Genomic DNA, 23,179 nt, shown 5'->3' with positions numbered 1-23,179 from the left:
CCCCCCAGTGTCAGAATGTCCGCCGCAGTCCCGCCATAAGTCGCTGATTGCCGCAATAAGTCGCTGATCGCCACTATTATTAGTATAAAAAAAAAATTCAGTATCTATACTGCCATTTGTAAACGCTATAACTTTGAGATTTTTTTTTTAGCAAAGACATGCCGCAGACAACATTTTGGTCGAAATTCATAACGAAATTTGATTTTTAAATTTTTTTACTGGACATGTTTTATAGCAAAAAGTCCAAAATATTGTTTTTTCTTTTTTTTTTATAAAAAACGCACAGGCGATCAAAAGACCACCAAAAGAAAGCTCAATTCGTGGGGAAAAAAAGGATGTAAATTTCATTTTTGTGCAGCCTTGCATGACTACGCAATTGTCAGCTAAAATAACAGCGCCGTAACACAAACTGCTTATGTATCCGCTTCCTGACCGCCCTATTGCAGAAATACTGTTACAGGGTGGCACAGGTGCACAAAATCACATATATATACGTGATTTGCGCTTCCGTGGTTTTCACGCCCCTCCCAGATAGCGTCAGATTGCCCATCAGTACACCAGTGATCACATTTAACCCCTTGATTACCAGGAACACGCTCATACACAATAAACATCCATTGCTAGTATAGTGTCTGAACGGAGCAATATCTTTGATCAGATCAGCACTATACCAGCGTTCACATTAGTATAGCGCCCCCAAAAACGCAGCATTAGCGGGATCAGCCCCAGCACCTGTGTTTAGCCCCTACGCTTACCACCCCCCCCCCAGCAAGTGCAGTGTCAGTAGGTCACTGTCACTTGATACATTCCACACAAAACCGCAGTGTTGGCAGAATCAGGCCTGATCTCTGTTAGCATTTGTCGTAAATTTTCATGACTCTCCTATGCAGCAGAGTTCCAGTACTAGTGCCACGCTACCTTTTGGTGAACTGGCGAGCACCAGCGGTCTAGTACATCCTGGTCTTTCACATACCTCTTAGATTGTAAGCTCCCAGAATCAGGGCCCTCCTAACCCTCTTGTATTAAACTGTATTGTTCTGTATTGTCTCCCGTTATATTGTAAAGCACTGAGCAAACTGTCGGCGCCATATAATTCCTGTATAATAATAATACCAGCACTGCAGCATGACTTGGCGACATGGTGAGTCCCATAAGTGCAGTACAAGCTGGTGCGGTGGCGAGCACAAGTATTGTCCCGCAACCACCAAGAATTCGCACACAGGCTAAACCCCCCCAAATGACCACTTTTTGGAAAGTAGACACCCCAAGGAATTTGATAAGAAACATGGTGAGTATTTTGCAGATCTCATTTGTTGCCACAAGTTTTCAGGCTCCTGTATATGGCTAGGCTCCCAATAAATCTCACACATGTGGTATCCCCATACTCGGTAGAAGTAGCAGAATGTATTTTGGGGTGTAATTCCACATATACCCATGGCATGTGCGAGAAATATATAATTTAAATGACAACTTTGTGTATAAAAAAAAAATGTTTTTGTCATTTTCCACAAACTTGTGGAAAAAAAATAAATCTTCCATGGTCTCAATATGCCTCTCAGCAGATAGCTTAGGGTGTCTACTTTCCGAAAAGGCGTAATTTTGGGATATTTGTACTATCCTGGTATTTTAGCACCTCAAGAAATGTGATGAGCAGTCAGAAAGTAAAAGCTGTGTAAATTCCATTATCTATAACATTGTTTGTAGATGCTATAACTTTCACACAAAGCAATAAATATACACTTATTGTGATTTTTTTTAACCAAAAACATGTAGCAGAATACATGGCTTAAATTTATGACGAAATTTTAGTTTTTTTGGATATTTTTTATGACAGAAATGAGAAAATATTGTTTTTTTTAAAAAAAAAAAATTTTCTCAAAATTCTTTTGCTTATAGTGCCCAAAATAAGCGCACAGGTGATCAAATACCACCAAAATAAAGCTCTATTTGTGTGGGGGAAAAAAGGACATAAATTTCATTTATGTACCTTGTTGCATGACCGCGCAATTGTCAGTTAAACTAGCGCAGCGCTATATAGCAAAAAAATGGCGTAAATTGCAGTATCTATACCAGGGGTGGGCAAACTTTTTGACTTGAGGGCCGCAATGGGTTCATATATTGGACCCGGGGGCCGGACCAAGAGTAGATGAATGATGTGTATGTGTCATCCATAGTAAGTATAGTAATATTCCCCCATAGTAAGCATAGTAATTAATCCCCCATATAGTAATTCATCCCCCATATAGTAATTCATCCCCCCTATAGTAATTCATCCCCCCTATAGTAATTCATCCCCCATGTAGTAATTAATCCCCCCTATAGTAATTCTTCCCCCCTATAGTAATTCATCCCCCCTATAGTAATTCATCCCCCCTATAGTTATTCATCCCCCCTATAGTAATTCAATTCGCTTACCTTTGCTCCGCGCGTTCCTCTCGCCGTGTTCCCGCGCCGTTCCGGTTTTCAGGGTGGACTGTAAGAGGAGCCTAGCTCCCCTCACGTTCGTCACGCTGCCCCGCCTACACACATCCTGACAGCCATCCTGACAGTATCACTCCGCGGGCCGGATTAAAAGGTCCGCCGGGCCGTAGTTTGCCCATTGCTGATCTATACCATAGTTTGTAGATGCTATAACTTTCACACAAATTAATCAATATACACTTATTGGGATTTTTTTTTGCTAAAACCATGTAGCAGAATACATTTTGGTCTAAATTTATAACTAACTTTAAGTTTACTATATATTTTTTATAGCCGAAAGTAAAAAATATCATTTTGTTCAAAATTTTCAGTCTTTTTTGGTTTATAGCATGAAAAATAAAAAGCGCACAGGTGATCAAATACCACCGAAAGAAAGCTCTATTTGTGTGACAAAAAGGACGTAAATTTCATTTGGGTGCAGCATTGCATGACCGCGCAATTATCAGTTGAATTAGTGCAGCGCCGAGTAGCAAAAAGAGGCCTGGTCATTAAGGGGAGTAAATCCTCTGGAAGGCAAGTGGATAACTTTAGGTAGTGGATGTGTATGTATTATTTTTGGAGACTAAGAATATCAGCCATTGTCACATTAACCTTTGCCGTGTGTTTGGGACCAGTGCAAGGGACATTTATTTTTCTTGTGCCTGGAGTTGAGCATTACCCACGTCCCATCCTTGAGCTCAGGTTGAAATGGGATTATGACTGCAGCTACTGCTATGATCCTGGTATCATTTTGTTCTGCTGGCCATTTATTTTTTTAGTAAAAGTAATCTGAGCTGCTATAAAGCCACTGGATTACTTTTACAGGTGGCAAAAGGGGGTCCCCCCCTCCTCCGGTCGCTGCTGCCTTTACTGGGCTCTCCTGTTTGAATGAAGAGCCCAGTAAGGATGTGACTGGTGGCATCTGGTTCTGGGCACACAGTAAGAGAAACTGATGTTCCTCCCACTGCGTGACATCAGAAACTAAACGTCAAGGATTTTGGTCTCATGCAAACAAGCCATTACTGGCTTGTAAAAGCATCAGATCAAACCGATCTTGGTTTGATCTGATGCTTTTGAGGCCAGAGGAGAGATATGGGGTCTAATAGACTCCAGATCTCTCCATAAAAAGGACATGTCATGGCCCATGCTATCAAAAGGGATGTTGTTCATCCCTTGTGATAGCAATAAAGTTGGTAGAAAAAGTACCGTGTTAAAAATAAATTACATTTTAAAAATTGTCCTCATGGTCACGTGAAAAGGCGAATGCATGCGTCGGTCTCAGACGCAAATGTAAACACGATCACACCACACATGTGAGCTATTGCCACGAATATTAAAGTGACAGCAATTATTTTAGCACCAGACCTCCTGTGCAATTCTAAATTGCTGACCTGTTAGGCTGCATTCACACCGGAGCATCACTTTTTTAAGTGTTTTTTCAGGCATTTTGTTGCATGTTTTTATATGCGTTTTTGTCCAGCGTTTTTAAAGCGTTTTTGAGATTTGGTGTTTTTTTTAATATAGCAAATAGCAACAAAAATTAAAACAAATTATATTTTTCCCTGTTTTTCAGCTTTTTTAGCTTTTCCATCACCTTTTATTTCATTTTTTTTATTAATAATCATTTATTATTTTTAGGGTTAGGGGGAAGGGTAGGGAGTTAGAGTTGGTGGTTAGGTGTTGGGGTGAGAGGTTAATATTTTAGTTATTGTCTTCTTATTGTTTATTTTTTGTTAGGATTAGGGCAACCTTTTTCAACCACGGTGCCCATGCACCTTGGGGTGCCTTCAGGTTTTGCCCCACTCCATAAGCACTAGGGTCACATTAGCTGAGTGAAAGAGAGAAACTGCGGGAGAAGAAAAACAATGGAATACTAGTCAGTACCAGTATGCAAAAATGTATTTGCTTTGGAAATACTGTATAAATCAACTCTGACATTGGGTTTCCCACGTTTCTGCGTTCTGTAAAACTATTAGTTTAGTTTTTTACATTTTGTAATGGGTGCCTTAAGATTGTGCAGGATTTTAAAGGATGCCCCAAGATTGTGCAAGATTTTAAAGGGTGCCCCAAGATTGTGCAGGATTTAAATGGATGCTTTGACTAAAATAAGGTGTTAATTTATTTAATATTGTTTATTTGGATTTATTTTAGGGTGTTTAGTATTATTAATAATTGTAATTATTTCTGTTTTTAGGATTAGGGGGTTAAAGTTGGGGGTTAATTACTATATATTTATTTATCATTACATATTTATTTTATTTATTTATTATCTATTTTGTGGTTATTTTTATTTGTGTATTTATTTTATTTATTTAACATTTATGTACTTACTTATTTTTGTTTTTTCATTTGAGCAGAAAAACGCTCCAAAAAACGCATGACAAAACGTGTGAAAATGCATGATTCCATTCATTTTTATTGAATTAAAAACACTCAAAAATGAGCAAATCTGCCCGATTTGAGCGACAAAAAAGCTCCAGAACTTTTTTGAGCTTCAGGTAACTTGGAGTTGAGCTGTGAACCAACTCCATTGAAAATGATGATTGATTTTTTTTTCCTCAAGTGTTTTGGAGCTTCTAGCTACAAATTGCCAAGGTGTGAATAGGACTTTTAAAGCATTGCCTATGGAGATTTTTAGGTAGTGTAGTTTGGCAGTGCTCCATGGGTGTACGCAATTTTTATAGTGTGACATGTTTGGTATCCGTTTACTCAGAGTAACACAGTCTTCTATATGCTACCATACAATTGGATATTATATTTTGTTTTTGTGCATTATATTTGCCAAAACATTTTGGAGAAACCATATTGTTTCATACAAATATGCAACAGCCACCATTTTATTCTCTGGGGCCTCTGCTCATATATATAGATAGATAGATATATGTTTGGGGGTTCTTTCTTGCAAAACATAAAAAAATTACTATTTTTTACACGTAGGACAGGAATGTCAGAATTGACTGGAATTGGAAATATATATATATATTTTTTGAGAGAATAGGTAATATGGAGCACCTGCAATGCAATCACTTTACAAATCTTTGTACCAGTTTCCCTCGACATCCACAGCTCAGTGTCCTGAGTATAAATAGCAGAGGATCCCATCTCTATTCTGAGCCCCTCACATGTCCCCCTTCCACGGGCTTTGGAAAACAAGCCGCGGGGCAGCGTGGGAAGTGTAGTCTCCAGGCTCCTGGCTCAGAGTGGACTTCTCCCGCCTGTATCCATCCTGTAGACTACACCTCCCATTGTTCCCCGGGGCAGATTCCCGCAGGCGACGTTCTTGAGCCGAGTTCCAGTTATGATGATGTCAGGCTGATAGCTCACACATAACTGTCGGCAGCCTGCAGCCAGTGTCATAGTGGAAGTTGGACCTGACGGAGGACGTGTGTGTGACATGGGACCTGTCAGGGAGCTGTGTAGTGCGGACACCATGCACATGCTGGAGAAGTGCAAGCAGCAGGCGAGCGACACCATAGAGCAGGAGTCCGAGCATCTGTACGGACTGAGCCAGGACATATGGAGGGAGCCCGAGCTGGCCTATAAGGAGCACAGCGCTCACCGGCTCCTCACCCGCTTCTTCTCCAGCAGAGCATGGCAGGTGCAGGAACATTACCAGCTGGACACGGCCTTCCGGGCACACTGGAGCTCCGCGCCTTCTGCCTGCCTGCATGTGGCATTCCTGTGTGAGTATGACGCCCTGCCCGAGCTGGGCCATGCCTGTGGGCACAATCTCATCGCTGAAGTCGGGGCAGCTGCTGCGCTGGGGCTCAGGGCTGCTGTGGAGAGTGTGGCACCCACGGTCCAGGTCAAGGTGAGCTCTTACCTATCATCACCCCGATCACCTGTCATCACACAGATTGCCTGTCATCACCCCGATCGCCTGTCATCACCCCATTACCTGTCATAACACAGATTGCCTGTCATCACCCCAATCACCTGTTATCACCCAGATCGCCTGTCATCACCCCATTACCTGTCATAACCCTGATCACCTGTTATCACCCCGATCACCTGTCATCACACAGATTGCCTGTCATCACCCCAATCACCTGTTATCACCCTGATCGCCTGTCATCACCCCATTACCTGTCATAACCCTGATAACCTGTTATCACCTAGATCACCTGTCATTACACCAATTGCCTGTCACCACCCCGATCGCCTGTCTTCACCCTGATCACCTGTTATCACCCAGATTGCCTGTCATTACCCCAATTATCTGTCATCACCCCAATTACTTATCATCATCCTGATTCCTTGTCATCACCTCTGATCACCCTGATGACATTCCCACATGCACTGTACAAATAACCCAGCCATGCCACTCCAAGAGACCAGGGTTAGGCCAATACACACTAGTAGATTTTTCTCACTACTTTCGATGACTGCATGAATGTTCGAAAATATTTTGTCAGCTTTTAGGGCCAGTTCACACAACAATTTTCAGTTGCTTCTTTTTCTGCATCCGAAACGCACAGAAAGTAGGTTATATGGTTGTCAATGTCATTGTTTACACCAGTGCTTGCAGTTCCAGTGTGTTCTGGTTGCAGAAAAAAAAGTACAACATGCTGCATTTTTTCTGCAGAGAACTGTACTGGAACGTAATAAAAAACATCAAATACGCATTTGAATGCACCAAAACCGCACTGGAACACACATCCCTATTTAAATTAAAGAAAAGGAGGGGAAAAAATAAACTGGAAAGCATCAAAGAAGCACTGGAACGCACAAAAAAAGCATAAAAAATGCGCATCTAGAAATGCATCCGGAACGCATCTGGACTGCGTTTCTATAGTGTGAATCGACCTTGGTATTTTATTTTGGCATGGCATGCATGAAGTTTTTAACAAACGAAACCCACATCTGTTACATAGTTACATAGTTAGTCTGGCTGAAAAAGTCCATCCAGTTCAACCATAAAAAAAAAAAAAAAAAAAAAAGTTATAATCCTACACCCACAGTTGATCCAGAGGAAGGCAAAAATAAGTTTTTTTAAGTTAAGTTGGTTATACACTAATAGAAATTAGTATGAAATGTTTAATTTCAAGAACATTCATTGGATTTTCCAATCATAAGTAAGGTCAAATCAGCATTCGCTTTCGACCACAGAGACGAAAAAATTCAAAGGATCAGAATGGAAAGTTTTTTTCTCTAGCAAATTTTTTAATGCTGTCTGTGGTTTTGGTTTGGGAAAGTCCATTCTTTTCAAATAAAATGTTCAAATCAATCAAGCGAAATTCTAGTTAACCGCCTCTATCCCGCCATATAAGCAAATGACGGATGGGTGGTGGTTCTCTCGTTCTGGGAGGACGTCATCCCACTCTAACCATGCATGTGTCCCAGGGACATAGCGGATCACCGATCAGCGGAAAGAGCCGATGACGCTGGCTCTGTCATGTGATCAGCTGTGTCCAATCACAGTTGATCGCATGTAAATAAGAAAATGCCGATTATCTGCATTTCTCTCCTCACAAGCTGTCACGCTGACAGCTCGTGAGGAGAGGATAGCCAGTAATCGACATTACTCAAAAGGGACATGTACACTGATCATCAGGGCACTGATGATCAGTGCCCTGATGATCAGTGTAGCCCCATCAGTACCTTCTGTCGGTGCCCATCAGTGCACATCAATGCCACATATCAGTGCCTACCAGTGCACATCAATGCCACAAATCAGTGCCCATCTGAATTGTCTTTCAGTGCCACCTATGCGTCCTGCCAATCAGTGCCACCTATCAGTGCTGCCTAACAGTGCCCATCAGTGATGCCTTACAGTGCCAGTCAGTGCCGCCTATCAGTGACATATGAGTACTGCCTTTCAGTGCCCATCAGTGATGTCTATCAATGCCCATCAGTGCCACCTACAAATGCCTCCTCATCAGTGCCCATCACTGCAGCCTCATTAGCGCACATCAGTGAAGGAGAAAAATTACTCATTTACAAAATTTTATAACAGAAAACTAAGAAAAAAACTTTTTTTTTTTTTTTAATTTTCAGGTGTTTTTGGTTTGTTTAGCAAAAAATAAAAACCACCAAAATAAAGCTCTGTCTCAAAAGAATGATAAAAATGTCATATGGGTACATTGTTGCATGACTGCGCAATTGTCATTCAAAGTGCAACAGCACTGAAAGCTGAAAATTGGCCTGGGCAGGAAGGGGGTGAAAGTGCCCGGTAGACAAGTGGGTAAAAAGTACTTTTGAAAGACATTCATCCAGTCATTAAATGTACGAATATTTGTACAAATGTTTGTTAAAAAATCTACTAGCGTAAAGCCAGTTTTTATTTTTTAACATTTTGCTCAAGAAAAATTATCCGTCCTGCTCCATCAAATTTTTTCGTTACTGAGGTCAAAAACTAATGTTTATTTGACTCCAATGACGATTGAGAATTGAACAAACATTCGTAAAACAAAAAAATGCTGTATATGACCAGGTTTAAAGTGCAATCTAGCAATTAATGATTACCAAAAGCCATTTGATAGCTGAAGAAATAAACAGAGCAGATCATGCCAGCTTTTCTCTATTTAAATACATTTTTACTGAAAAAAATATGTAAAAAATACAGTAAGCTCTGGTTCACACCGGCGCGACTTCCAGTGCAACATGCAATTTACAAATCTCACCTGAAGTCGCATCTAATGTATTTCTATGGCACTGTCTTAGTCTAGGTTCACAAATATGCAGTTCGTGTTTTTGATGTGTTTTGCATTTTTTTTTTTTTTTTTTTTTTTTTATTTTCATTTTTCTTGTTGCTAGGCAGAGTTTAAACACAAAACGCAGCAAAAACGCAATACATGCTTTTCGGCAGCATTCCCATTGAAGTCTATAGAACCAAATATGCAACGTTTTCCGTTCAAAACAGTCCTTGACCCTTGCCAAAAAACGCTCCGGGTAAAAAGGCAGAGATGTGAACCTGTCCCATAGGAAATCATGTTAAATGGACTGTACTGTGTTTCTGCAATACGCTGCAGAAAACGCTTACTGTATTTTCCGGCGTATAAGACGACTGGGCATATAAGACGACCCCCTACTTTTCCTGTTTAAAATGTAGTGTTTGGGCTATTCTCGCCATATAAGACTACACCTCTTCCAGTGCACACCAGTGGGAAGAATCGTGCCCCATCATTGGTGTCAGTGGGAGGAATAGTGCCCCATCATTGGTATCAGTGGCAGGAATAGTGCCCCATCATTGGTGTCAGTGGGAGGAATAGCACCCCATCATTAGTATCAGTGGCAGGAATAGTGCCCCATCATTGGTGTCAGTGGAAGGAATAGTGTCCCATCATTGGTATCAGTGGGAGGAATAGTGCCCCATCATTGGTGTCAGTGGGAGGAATAGTGTCCCATCATTGGTGTCTGGGAGGAATAGTGCCCCATCATTAGTATCAGTGGGAGGAATAGTGCCACATCATTGGTGTCAGTGGGAGGAATAGTGCCCTATCATTGGTGTCAGTGGGAGGAATAGTGCCCCATCATTGGTATCAGTGGCAGGAATAGTGCCCCATCATTAGTATCATTGGGGGGAATAGCACCCCATCATTGGTGTCAGTGGAATAGTGCCCCATCTTTGGTGTCAGTGGGAGGAATAGTATCCCATCATTGGTGTCAGTGGAATAGTGCCCCATCTTTGGTGTCAGTGGGAGGAATAGTATCCCATCATTGGTGTCAGTGGGGGGGGGGGAATAGTGCCCCATCGTTGGTGTCAGTGGGGGGGGGAGGAATAGAATCCCATCATTGGTGTCAGTGGGGGGTGGAATAGTGCCCCATCATTGGTGTCAGTGGGGGTTGGAATAGTGCCCCATCATTGGTGTCAGTGGGGGGGGGGGAATAGTGCCCAATCGTTGGTGTCAGTGGGGGGGAGGAAAAGTGCCCCATCGTTGGTGTTAGTGGGAGGAATAATGCCCCATCATTGGTATCAGTGACACCAACGATGGGGCACTATTCCTCCTACTGACACTTGCTGACCCCTGTTCCAGTACGGTGCTGCTGCAGCCAGCATATGTGGTTGCAGCAGCACCTAAGCACGGCACACTTACCTGCATCTCCACTCGATTTTCGCGGGGCCGCTCAGCTCCACCTCCTCGCCGGTGATTGGCCGCCTGTGTGCCTTTCCTGAGCTACAGTTCTGGCGGCCAATCACCGGTGAGGAGGCGGAGCCAAGCAGCCGCGCGAACATCCAGTGGACGAACCGAAGGAAGGAGCAGCCGCGCTTCCTGGACCGGATCTTCGTGGGACCGGAGCCAGGTAAGAGACAGCAGCCCCTGCCCACCCCTGTACTTAGTTTCCCTTCTGTTGGAAGGGGGGCGGCGGCGGGACCGTGCCGCCCCCCTAAAAAGTGTCAGCATGCCGTTACCGGCGTATAAGACGACCCCCGACTTTTGAAAAGATTTTCAAGGTGTAAAAAGTCGTCTTATACGCCAGAAAATACGGTAGGTATGAACCTAGGGTAAATCAGTACGATTTGAACTAGTACAATTTTAAAAAGAGTTCCTGCACTACTTTTCTGTTTCAACTGACATTGACTTCTGTTAAATGAAGTTGCAAACCACAGTGAAATCCGAGGCACAAATCGCAGTGATCTGCAGCTCTGAAATCACGCTACTTTAAATAAAGTAGTGCGATTTCAAAGTTGCATTCAGTGTGAATCAGGGCTTAATTAATACATTGTTACAAGTGCATTGGTACAGATACGTTTGAAAATTCGATAATATAAAATTATGTTGCAGAAAGATCCAACTTACAGTGTACATGATACGATGTAGATGTGTTGTATCTGAAACCGGTCATAAACTGGGAATTTCAGTTGGTTCTTAACCCCTTAAAAGAAATCTTAACAGCTGAACGCAGTTCTGCCACTTTGGTATGCGTTAAGCTGGCCTTACACTAGCAGATTTTTCAAAAAACATTCATACGAAAATTCTCAGTACATTCGATGGCTTAATGAAAGTCACATGCTCTGTTAGAAATTTGTTCGTTTGAGGAAAAATTTTACATCCTGCTCCTTCAAATTTTCTCATCACTGTGAATTTCAAACTAAATTCCACTAGTGTGGGCAGTTTTAGAGCTCAATCAGACAGTCAATGATGCTTACTGCCCTCTGAAAAGTGATCTGTGGAGGGCTCAAAAAGACAAGTGATCTAGCAACAGCAGACTTTTTTTTAAAATTTAATTCCAGAATGGAAATTTTACTTTGCAGGACTGTATCACAAGTGCGAGCCAAAAGTTTGGTATATGTATTGCCTCCTCAGGCAGTAAGGTTGGAATTCCTGTGAGCAGCTGGGAGGCAATAAAACTGCAGCTCAGCTGCCTGATTTTACTGGCTTCTGGTCACCAGTGTGAAAGAGCCCTTAAAGTGCAATCTAGGAAATAATGCTTGCCAAAAATCAGTTGACAGCTGAAGGAATAAAAAGGACCAGGACATGCCAGCGTTTCTCTCTTTCAGTAAAGTTTTATTGAAAAAGTATTTTAAAAATACAGTAAGCAAAACTCATTGTCACAATTGTAATGATACAGATATATAGGAAACTTAGATAATAGAAAATGATCCAACCTACAGTGTACATTATATGATCTAGAGGGGTTGTATCTGAAGCTGGCTGTATACTCTGCACATTTCACTCGATTCTTAAAGTGGCTCTAATGGCTTAAGGCTTTTTTACCTTCATGCATTCTATGCATGAAGGTGCGCCTCGTTCCCCTCAGCCCCCCTAATGCTCACCTAGGCCCCCTCTCGATCCAGCGCGCACTGGCATCTCGTTTATCCCGGGACTCCCTCTTCTCATTGGCCGAAACAGAAGTGGGATCCATTGGCTCCCACTGTTGTCAATCACAGCCAGTGAGAAGAGAGAGGGGGTGGGGCCAAGCCACAGCTCCATGTGTGAATGGACACACGGAGCAGCAGGTGCCCCCTCAGCAAGCTGCTTGCTGATGGCACCCGACAAAAGGGAGGGGCCAGGAGAGCCTGCCGGGGACCCGAGAAAAGGAGGATCCCGGCTGCTGTGTGCAAACCACTGCACACAGCAGGTAAGTATAGACATGTTTGTTATTTTTTCTTGAAAAAAAAAACCTTTAGAATCACTTTAAGCCCTTCATAGTGAAGGTCCAAACTAATCATAAAGCAGAACTAAAGTCTGTATACTTACAGTTGTGCTCAAATGTTTGCATGCCGTTGGAGAACTGGTAATATACCGTATGTACCATTTTTTAAAAAAACATGAGTGAGCAGGCAAAACACATTTCTTTTATTTCTTAGGCCCCTTTCAAACGGGGTGGGCTCCATCAAGTGGATCCACCTGCTCAGGGGGGGATATCTCTGCTGATCCCCGCTGAGCAGGTGGAAGACAGATCCATGTCTGCTCCACTATGCAGAGCGGACACAGACACAGCCTGCTGTTTTCTATGGGGCAGTTGGATGGAAACGGACCGCTTGTTCGGACCTGGGTCAATAGCGTGCTGGAAAGTCCAAGAGCGTCCCGTTTGCAGCTTTTGTGCAGAAGAATGCAAATTGTCTGTCAGTATTTTCTGAAAACATGCTGCATTTATCTTGCCATCAATTTTCACAAGATTCCCTGTGCCCTTAGAGCTCACATGCCAGCCCAAAAAATCAGTGAGCCACCACCATGCTTCACAGTGGGGATGGTATTCTTGTCGCTATAGGCCTTGTTGACCTCTTTCCAAACATAGTTCTTATGGTTGTGACCATAAAGCTCTATTTTGGTCTCGTCACTCCAGATTACAGAAGCTGTGTCAAGGATAGTCAGGCATATTGTAACCGAGCTTTTTTGTGACATTGGCGCAGTAAAGGCTTCTTTCTGGCAACTCAACTATGCAGCTCATTTTTGTTCAAGTAGCGTCGTATTGTGCTCCTTGAAACAACCACACCATCTTTTTCCAGAGCAGCCTGTATTTCTCTTAAGTTACCTACGGGTTTTTCTTTGTATCCCGAATAATTCTTGTGACATTTGTGGCTGCAATCTTTTTTGGTCTATCTGACCTTGGCTTGATACCGAATTTGCCACTTCTTAATAAGTGATTGAACAGTACTGATTGGCATATTCAAAGCTTTAGATATCTTTTTATATTATTTTCCATTTTTATAAAGTTCCATTATCTTGTTATGCAGGTCTTTTCTGCTTCTCATGGGTCATTACCTAGCCTGCTCAGTACAGCTAACAAACTCATTGACTATTTATACACAGACACTATTTGCAATTTAAAAAGCCACAGATGTGGAAAATTAACTTTTAATTGTCATTTGAACTCACCTGTCACCTTGTGTGTCTGTACCAAGGCCAAACATTGCAGGGTATGTAAACTTTTGATCAGGGCTATTTGTGTGATTTCTTTTATTATTATAATTTAAAAATGAGCCAACTAACAATGTGATAATAAATGGCTTCATATGATCACAATCCTTAAATAAAAGAGAGTTTTCTGGCATGATCTGTCATATTTTCAATATCAATGCCAAAATTCCATGATTTTTGCCAGGGTATGCACATTTCTTAGCACAACTGTATCTCTTCTCTAACAGCCTAAAGTCCAGGAGGGTTCCCTGACTGACGCCTGCATCTTCTCTGAGTGCCAGTCTACAGGCATTTTCATTGGCCAGTGTGGGATGAGTTCTGTGCATACACATCAGTCAACCTGGCACATAGGGATTATACCGGCAGTGAAAGTTGAGCTGTGCATACACAGCTCAGTTTACATTCTGCAGAAGACTGTGAGCAGGCAGGTATGTGTGTTTTATTGCAGAAGAGACATTGTATGTTTTTGTGCAGTAAATAGCCTGCTTGCTCACAATTTTTCTTAAAATGACTTCAGTTCCTCTATAACACCTGAGTGCAGTTTTGCAACTTTGACATGTGTCTTTTCAACGTCTTAATTTATCCAGGTGGATTATATCTTCTTTTTTCAGAACAAATTGGGCTTTCCTTTAGTGGAAAATGGATAACTAACCCATTTAGTGGTAATGGATATCTCCTGATTTTTTTTTTTTTATTTATCATGGAAAAACACTTAAAATAGTAAAAAAAAAAAATTATTTTAAATGTAACTCTATATATTTCTTGCTTGCTAACCCACCACAAAAGCGCAACTCAAAATAGTTTTCAAAATAAATTTCCCTGCTCCTGATGATCGCAGTGATACCACGTATGTGTATATTCTTTGTAGTTTATACCCGTAGTAGGGCCCATAAACAATAGTGCACATTTTTTTATCCTGACAATAAAAACGTTTCTTGCTAAAAGACAAATTTCAGTTTGTTTTTCTTTTTTAAAGTCAGTAACCACAAATACTGTAGCTGCTACGTTTTACAAATCAGGTACTTAGTACTTACCAGTGCCTGAGGTCTAATGCTGTTTTCCCACAATAAGTTATTCTTACCACTGTGGGTCCGCAACGCCACCATCTTGGATATGGGAGACAGCTTTGTCTTTCTGAAGAACCACAACTGCCTCCCCACTGAGCATGTGGGTGCTCACATGGCACTTTGTGAATGATCCTGCAGCTTCCTGAGATATATGAGTTGTCCATGGACGCATCAGTGGTGTGAATGGGGCAATTGCTGTGAGGAGCCACATTCTCTGCTCCATGGGCTCTCTGGGTGGGGGAGGCCTGCGGTGCCTCCAGGGGGGGCAGCTTTTGTGAGGCTGTGCAAGGAGTTTGGAGGGGTTCTTTGCCCTGGAGAGGTGTTCATCAGGGAGCTCCACCTTGGCTCTATGCACAGGGAGGGATGGGGGGGGGTTCTTCGGGGGACCTGGGACACTGGACTGGGCTCCACTCTGTGGGGCAGGGGAGGGGAGCCGACCAGGGACACAGGGTGGGTGAGCACGGAGCAGTGGGGGCCCAGGTGCCAGGATACAGTTTCAGGTCACCATGGCGACCTGGTGCGTAGGATTTGTCAAGCCCTTACATAAATACAACTGCTTACAGGTTTTATTGCCAAAATTGAACAAATTGAATAGTTCCTAACAGTTTATCAGACAAATTAATTGTCCAAGTCCATGCAACTCTAGCAGATTCAGGCTGGGCTCAGGCAGAGAGTTTGCAGAGTCATGATAAACTGTAGGTAGAGAGTGTGTGGAATCAGGCTGAGCAGCAGGTGGTGAGTGTGCAAAGTCAGACTGGGCAGCAGGAGGAGAGTTTTCAAAGTCTAGGTGCTGAACCTTGGGGACCAAACTCTGGTACCTCAGAAGCCAAATCAGGGTTTGGGTCCTTAAAAAAACAATTCAGGATGCAAAGTCCTTGAGGGTTGGAGTTAATAACTTATGAAGTAGAAACAGGGTGCAAAGTGTTTGAAACAAAGTTGGGGGTGCAAGGCTGCTGAAGCAAGCTCAGGGTGCAGAGCTGCTTTGAGAATTGGTCAAGGACCCCACTTCGCTGAATAAGCAAGTCTGTTCCAGGGATGGATAGAACTTTTTATAAAAACATAGCGAGGTATTATTGCAGCAGAAGAAGACTGGAGTGTTGAGCTCCAAAAGGTGGAGAGGCATGGCAGGAGCTGACACAGGAGCAGATTGCCAGAGGTCTGATACAGTGACAGTCAGAACTGGAACAGCTGGTATGAAGACATTCAGGACTGGAGCAGATGGAACTGGAAAAGGCTGTGCAGCAGACCGAGAGTGTGCAGCGTAATGCTGGGCAGCAGGCGTAGAGTGTGCAGAGTCAGACTGGGAAGCAGGCAGAAAGTCTGTAGAGTCAGGCTCCAGAACCTTGGGGACCAAACCCAGGTACAGAGTCTCAGAAGCAGAATCAGCGTGCGGGTCCTTAAAAACTTGTTTAGGATGCAAGGTGCGGGTCCTTAAAAACTAGTTTAGGATGCAAGGTCCTTGAAAAAAGCTTGAGGTTCATAATGTCTGAAGTAGAAACAGGATGTAAAGTGTTTGAAACACAGTTCAGAGTGCAAGACAGCTGAAGCAAGGTCATGGTGCAGAGCACCAATTAAAAACAAACAGGACTGGAGCAGCTGGCACAGGAACAGACTGCACTGGAGTGGCAGGCACAGGAATAGACTAGACTGGAGCCGCTGACACATGGACAGGCAGTGTCTTACTGCTACAAGTGACACCTCTAGCAGATAGGCTTTCTTGAGTCTTAGTGATGACTGGTCTTCACCAGATCACCTCTTATTTTGGTGTCCCTTTATGAAACAGATGAGCGGCAATCCTGAGGATCGTTGCTGATCTCAGATCATTAGCGGTTTAGGAAACATGATCAGTGGAGAACATGTTCTCCGCTGATCATCTCAGCACACAGATGGCCAGTATATGAAGGAACAATGTCAGCCCTTCACTGGTGATCTGTGTTCTCCCTCCAGATTCTCCAGCCCAGAGGTGGAGAATCGGTGGAGCAGCAAACGAAGCAGAGATAATTTACTGCTGCTTAGTAAACTAGGTGTTTGACTGATCTCTTACTGTAATCTCATGAGATTACAGTAACAGGAGCCGTTTTCCAGCGTTCAAAGTGTTTGTAGATCACTTCTCTCCTCATTAGGAGAAGCGATCCACACCACTTCATGAACAGGCATTCAGAGGAGAACTGTCTCCTCCAAGAATGCCAGAGAACTTAGCACTGGTCATTTACCCCTGCATGATAAAAGAACACCTTTATCATGAATATGTGATAGTTTATGTTTTGGGGGTTGTATTTGATATGTGCAAAGAGAGATCACACATATACTTGTAAGTATAACATTTACTTAAGTAATGACTCCTACAGATAACAAATGTAATAACATTAGAAAATATAACAAAAATACTTAACTAGAGATGCTGTTTGCACGATGGGTCCCTGCATTATATGGTATGGTGCAGATGACCAGAATCAGACGCATGCATGATGGCCGTTCTGAGGTGAGACCGTTACTCCATGTTTTTGCTGTATTATATATAGGACTTGAATGTAAAGAGATGGTCAGCCCACCCCCATTGGAGAAACATGACCTTTTAAGTTTGTAATGAGATCCCTTTGGTATGAGGTCAGTTAATGTATCCAGGATATTGGAGGCTTTCTTTCTTATTATTGTGAAATAACTAGAATAGGGAAGTATGTAATATGCAATTTCCCATCACCCCTCAAGAAGTGATGGGCTGGAGGTCTAAGTGTCCCCTTGGCTACTTTTTTGCAAGCCAATACCAGGTTGTGACATTTTGGGATTGCCCCTTCACCAGGTCTCAGGAGTCAGGATGGATCAGAATGGCTGCCACAGAATTATGCTGGACAGAAACAAGTTGACCAGAGGCTGGCGTTAGCAGGCTGGCCTGTGGCTGGAACACAAGGGGTCTGGTGAATTATGTTCATAAAACCAGAGTCAGCTATCATCCTCTAACAGCCACACCAGAGCCACAACCTGAGACATTCTGAAAGTTGTAGAAAAACCATCACAGCAAGAGTTAACAGGTAAAGCCAGCTCAGAGTAGATCTGAACCAATGATTGAATTTCACCAAATGTAAAATTGCCCTGGCCATCAAAAGATTGAGACACAATTTCAATACAAACTGTTTACTGGTCTGTCTCTGTAATGTCTGGCAACATTTCTCCATATCTGTTGCTAACAATACATGGTATTGGAGATTTTGTCTGAAATCATCTTGTTACAGCCTCCCACAAGAATATAGCAAGTGGATTACAAACTGGTCCTCTGTGCAGCCCAATTTGGCCATTACTGGCCTTAGCATTAGGTTACTATACCGTAGGCTGGTATCCTGCAGAGCTGGTGTGACCAGATATGTGGAGCTTCACAGAGGAGAGTGGATTCAAAACTAAGTGACAAGCCAATAAGATTTATTGAAGGTAACAAAGGTGAAAAACATACACTCCTGGCTAAACATATTGGCACCCCTGCATTTCTGCCAGATAATGCACCAATTCGCCCAGAAAATTGCTGCAATTACAAATCTTTAGTCTTTCCATTGTTTATATTTTTTGTTTGTATTGGTATGATACAAAAAAAAGTGGAGAAGCAAAAAGCCAAATCTGACACATTTAATGCAAAACTCCAGAAAAGATTGCAACAAAGGATTGTTCAAATGGTGGATAAAGAACCTAGATCTACTTCCAGACAAATTCAAGCTTACCTTGGAGACCACAGGCAACATTGGTGACTAGTCCTTTGTACTCTTGTTTGCTTTTTTGGGCACAGCTTCCATAGTTCAAGTCCTCTGTAAAGTTGCTGCATAGCGCTGCCCACCCCCATGTTACAGTGTTTAGGCCAGGGGACATCTGCTGAGTCTCTGACCACTGCATATGGGAGCATGTGCAGATGCATCCTATTAAAAGTCATAAAATAGAACAGAGTGAGCGCTTCCTAATATATCAGCTGGCATATCAAGGTAACCAAATAAAACCCAAAAATACAATAAAATATAGTAAAGTGCAGCGCTAAATAATCAATAGTATAGTCACAAATGAGGTCTTTAGTGTACGTAAGTCCGTGGACATATGTGGTAATAACATCCGAGTGAGCCAGAATATCAGAGGTGGTAGTGCTCGGGAGAAGTGGTAAAATTGCGCACTTCCCAGATGTGCATAGGATATGTGCATTAATATATCCGCCTCGGGAAGAGGTATGGTAGGTAGGGGTCCTCCTTCAAAGAATGGGCAGCACAACGGTAAGTGGGTGAAGGCTGTAAATCCAGAGGTCTCCTTTTAGGTTAGACTGAGTCTGCAACCTGCTTACAGGGATTCCCTTCCTCTGGATACTGTGTGATTCAGCAAAACTCCACTGACTCTGTAACTTAATAGCTCCATAGAGAAGCCATAGAAAAGGTGCCCATAGTGTAGTATATTCAAATGGCTTTATTGTAGATAAATGGCTTTATTGTAGATGTAGACCCTGAATCCAATGATTTGGAGGGGTGTCCCAATACTTTTGGCAATATAGTGTACATTATGCATGCATGGTCCACTGTTGTCATTCTCAAAGCTGGTCCAGAGTAATATCCAGTTAATACTGGAGCAAGAGTACTTTTACGTCATGTAAGAGGGTGACTTTGGTCACTTGTGTCGTCTCATGAAATCGCTAGAAAAATAGGACTTTTGTACTCCGTGTGCAGCCCTTTTTTGGAGTCCTTTTGAGGGACAAAGGAATTCTTAGATTATGGGCTATACTGCCACCTACAGAGGAAATGGAGGAAAAACATGGGCCAGCATAGGATAACCTGGCCCACAACCATCATGCCTCATCTTTGTAGCAAAGTGGCACTAAGAACATGAAAATAAACACAGAGGGGAGGAACCTGTGTCCTTTATTAGACACCAAAAAAAGGATTTTACAATGAGTACAAAAATCCTATTTTCTTTGTCGTCCTTTGAGGAGAACAGGAACTCTTAGACAGTTGGTATATCCAAAAGCAGTCCAACAGAAGTGTGAGCAACGTAGCAACAAAGGCTAACAGACCCAAGAAAAAAAAGAAAACTGGGGACTGTCTGCAGCTCAAAAGGCCACCTCAAGGGCCTAATTCCCAAATTTGTTATCCAATGAGGCCAGGATATCCACCTGGTAGAACTGAAGAAAGGACAGAAGACCAGTTGGTAGTCTTGGAAAGAATGCTTTATGCCAAAAAAAGACTAAGAAAGCACTCACAGATCTAGAAGAGTTCACTATAACAGGATTCTGAAAACCGTACATTTTGGATGATGGTTGACCTGAGTCACTTAGAGATGGTGGAACAAAAAGTTGATGTATCCTTACAGGGTCTGTCTGGAATACAAAATAATTACTCTTCCTAAAGACACACACATCCAGACAATGGAAGGTATATTCTGTTTGATAAACCGCAGTCAGAAAGAGGGATGGGAGAACAATTTCCAGGCTTAGGTGAAAGATAGAACCACCTTATATAAAAAGGCAGTCTTGGGCCTTAACACCAACTTGTCTATGTGCAAAACCAGAAAGGGTTCCTTACAGGATACAGAATGTCCACCGATTTAGAACCTCCCCTTGCAGAGAGGATGACTAAGAAAAACATCACCTTGTGGGTGAGAGTAGAGAAAGAGTAATGGGTTCAAAGGGTGGTCTTTGAAGCACAGAGAAAATCAAATTTATATCTCCGAGTCACAGGTGAATGAACAGGGGAACTACAAGGAAGACTCCTGTACAAAGGTCCTAGACAAGGAGTGAAAGATCAACAATCTTTGAAGCCAGATCCTAAGACCTTAGAGTCTGAAGTTTCTCCTTTTGGAAGTAAAGCCCTGGGCTGAGCTGAGTCCAAGACTAGACTCCAAATGATGAGTCAAGTCCAGCAACAATTTCTCAAAGTTAAAAAGCCACCGACGAAGATCCCCCTGGCTGTTCTTTCAACAGTGGGTTGTCTAAGTATCCCACATTGGTGATGCGACAGTAGCAAAAGAGGGATAATACTAGGACTAGCACTTTGGTGAACACTTAAGGTGCAAACCAAATGCCTAAGGGCAAGGCCACTAACTGGTAGTGTGGGCCCCACAACAAAATGTAGCAATAATAGATGTGCTGGAAAGATGTGGACATGAAAGTACATGTCCTTGATGTCCACAGAAGTCAGATGTGGTGAATTCCATGTCTAATTTCTGAATTCAAAAAGAAGATAGTCCAAACTTAGATCCAAAATGAGGCAAACCCCTAAAACCTTTCCACCACGGGAACTCAAGCAATGACATCCAGACCCAGAAGCCCTGACAAAGCTTGATGGGGATCGACTAATCGGTATGGAGAAAAGAAAATCAAAGAAGAGACCGAAAGCAAAACTCCAGTCTTTAGCCCTTGGATACCACCTCCTGTATCCAAATGAAATGTAAGTTGTCTGAGCGTTCCTCCACTGTGGAAATTGGGGCCACACCTGCAAGCTAAGGAATGTTTGTCTTCACTAAAATTCACACGGCACTCAACTGGGGAAACTGGAAGCCGGTAAATACTGGTAACTTTATTAGTTTTAGGTAATATAATGTATTTAGGTAGTCAGGTTTATTAATGAGGCTTGGAGTTGACATGGTCTGCTTAAGGATTTGGAAGACTCTGAGCACCAGACCTTGTGAGTAGACTCGGAACCAGGCTAGTAGAGAAACAAAAATAATATTTCTAAACACTCAGAGAGGGGGAAACTCAGTCTTAGCAGTCTATCCCTTAGTCTGCTGAGGAAGATGGGTGCTCTTACCATCAGTAGCGTCCTAAATATCTAGAATCGATGTGAAGAGACATAGTTCCTCAAGGGCCATGGGGATCAAATCTTTCTCATGCTAGAATTACAGGAATTAACAGAGGTGCGTACACATGAATACTAACGAGAGCCATGATAGCAAATCTGGAAAGCTTTAGTTGACAGGATCAGTTGAAATGATAAATTACAGACATTTTCCATGCGTACTATAAGCAAGGGAAGGATCATTCACAGTTTTGGAGAGATCTCTTTAAAGGGAAGTTAACCAGCTATCCATGGTTTGACAAGGTACAATTGCAAGCAGGAGCCATCGATTGCACCAATTCAAGGGTAGGGTTGTCCGCCTCAATCAGGAGAAAAATTCATCTATTTGGGTGTAATAGTCGCAGTGATTGACAAACACTGGTTTAGAGTACAGTCTGCCAATATGAAGCCTTCATTAGCATAAAGCATGCGTGTTTGTAGAGAAGGAATCACATGTCCAATCTAATTCAGGATCCTGACAGCTTCCAAAAATTACCAGGAGAATCCACACTGAGAACTAGGTATGCACATTGAAGAGACATCAAATTTGATGCAAATATACTGTTTATCCAAGTCTGGCAAGGAAGCATAGAATGTGAAAAAAGTGCTGTTGCACCTTTGTCACCAAGGCACATCAGGCTATTACACAGAGAGAGAGAGAATATGGATTCTCACATATAATTTAGCACTGAATAGCGCACACCCCCTCCTGAATAAGAGGTGCATCATCAACTGTATCTATTAATATAGTTTTGTACAGAATGTATCCTTAAAAGATTGTAGTCCTTTTAGTACTATTAGCTTTCAAATGCTCTCTCTTCCTCAGCAACTCTCCCAAGTGTCCTACTTACTTGTGCCTGCTAGATGCCACAAAACTGCTGTTCCTGAAGTCTCATAGGCAGGCTGTTGTTGGTTTCCATTCAAACCTACAGAAAAGCAGCCTATTTTGTGTTCCAAAGGTCATCAACCTTTTTAGGAATGAATAGAGATTCCTTTGGGTGTGCACAGAAGAAGAACCTGGCCAGGAGACTAGCAGGACCACAAAGCTTTCAGAGGAACAGGGGGAGGTGAATTGAGAAGGTTGCTGGGAGAAGAGAGAGCATTTAAAGTGACTGTTATTGGAGAAGTATGGGGGCTGCCATTGCAGGTCTCCTGAAAATGTTAGATGAATGGCTGTGTCTGACTTCAGTATGTTTTAGTCATAGTCCTGGACAAGTATGCTATAAATGAATGTCAGGGCTACTTTTATCTAGACTTGACTGGAGTCATTGATATATAAAACCAAATGTGTTTCACCTTTTTCCCTAGATTACAGTATTGGGAACTCCAGCGGAGGAAGAAGGTGGAGGTAAAATTGACCTTATAAAGGCTGGTGCCTTTGAAGATATAGATATAGTGTTCATGGCACACCCTGCCCAGGATGATGCAGCCTATCTGCCTGATGTTGCCGTACATGAGTGAGTAAGGCATAAATAAAAGTAGGCCTTTTGCCTATAAGTGATTTGAAAGTGCATGTTTATATCTTGTAATCATTTTGAGGAAATATTGCTCATTCATT

General features: G+C 42.5%; 1 protein-coding gene across 1 annotated transcript in view; it reads left to right on the top strand.

The window, feature by feature from the left end:
* Positions 1–5,736: 5,736 nt before the first annotated feature.
* PM20D2 (peptidase M20 domain containing 2) overlaps positions 5,737–23,179 on the top strand; it is a 47,266-nt gene continuing 29,823 nt past the window's right edge. Inside the window, exons 1-2 of the mRNA XM_089691303.1 lie at positions 5,737–6,271; positions 22,930–23,078. Coding sequence (XP_089547429.1) covers positions 5,855–6,271; positions 22,930–23,078 — 566 coding nt within the window. The 5' untranslated portion in view covers positions 5,737–5,854. The remainder of the gene's footprint in view (positions 6,272–22,929; positions 23,079–23,179) is intronic.

This window comes from Staurois parvus, unplaced genomic scaffold, assembly GCF_062004578.1.
Source record: "Staurois parvus isolate SC_StPar_1 unplaced genomic scaffold, SC_StPar_1.0 ptg000561l, whole genome shotgun sequence".
In the NCBI taxonomy this organism is placed as follows: Eukaryota; Metazoa; Chordata; class Amphibia; order Anura; family Ranidae; genus Staurois; species Staurois parvus.
The sequence above is the reverse complement of the archived record's forward strand: the minus strand, read 5'-3'. Positions and strand labels throughout refer to the sequence as shown.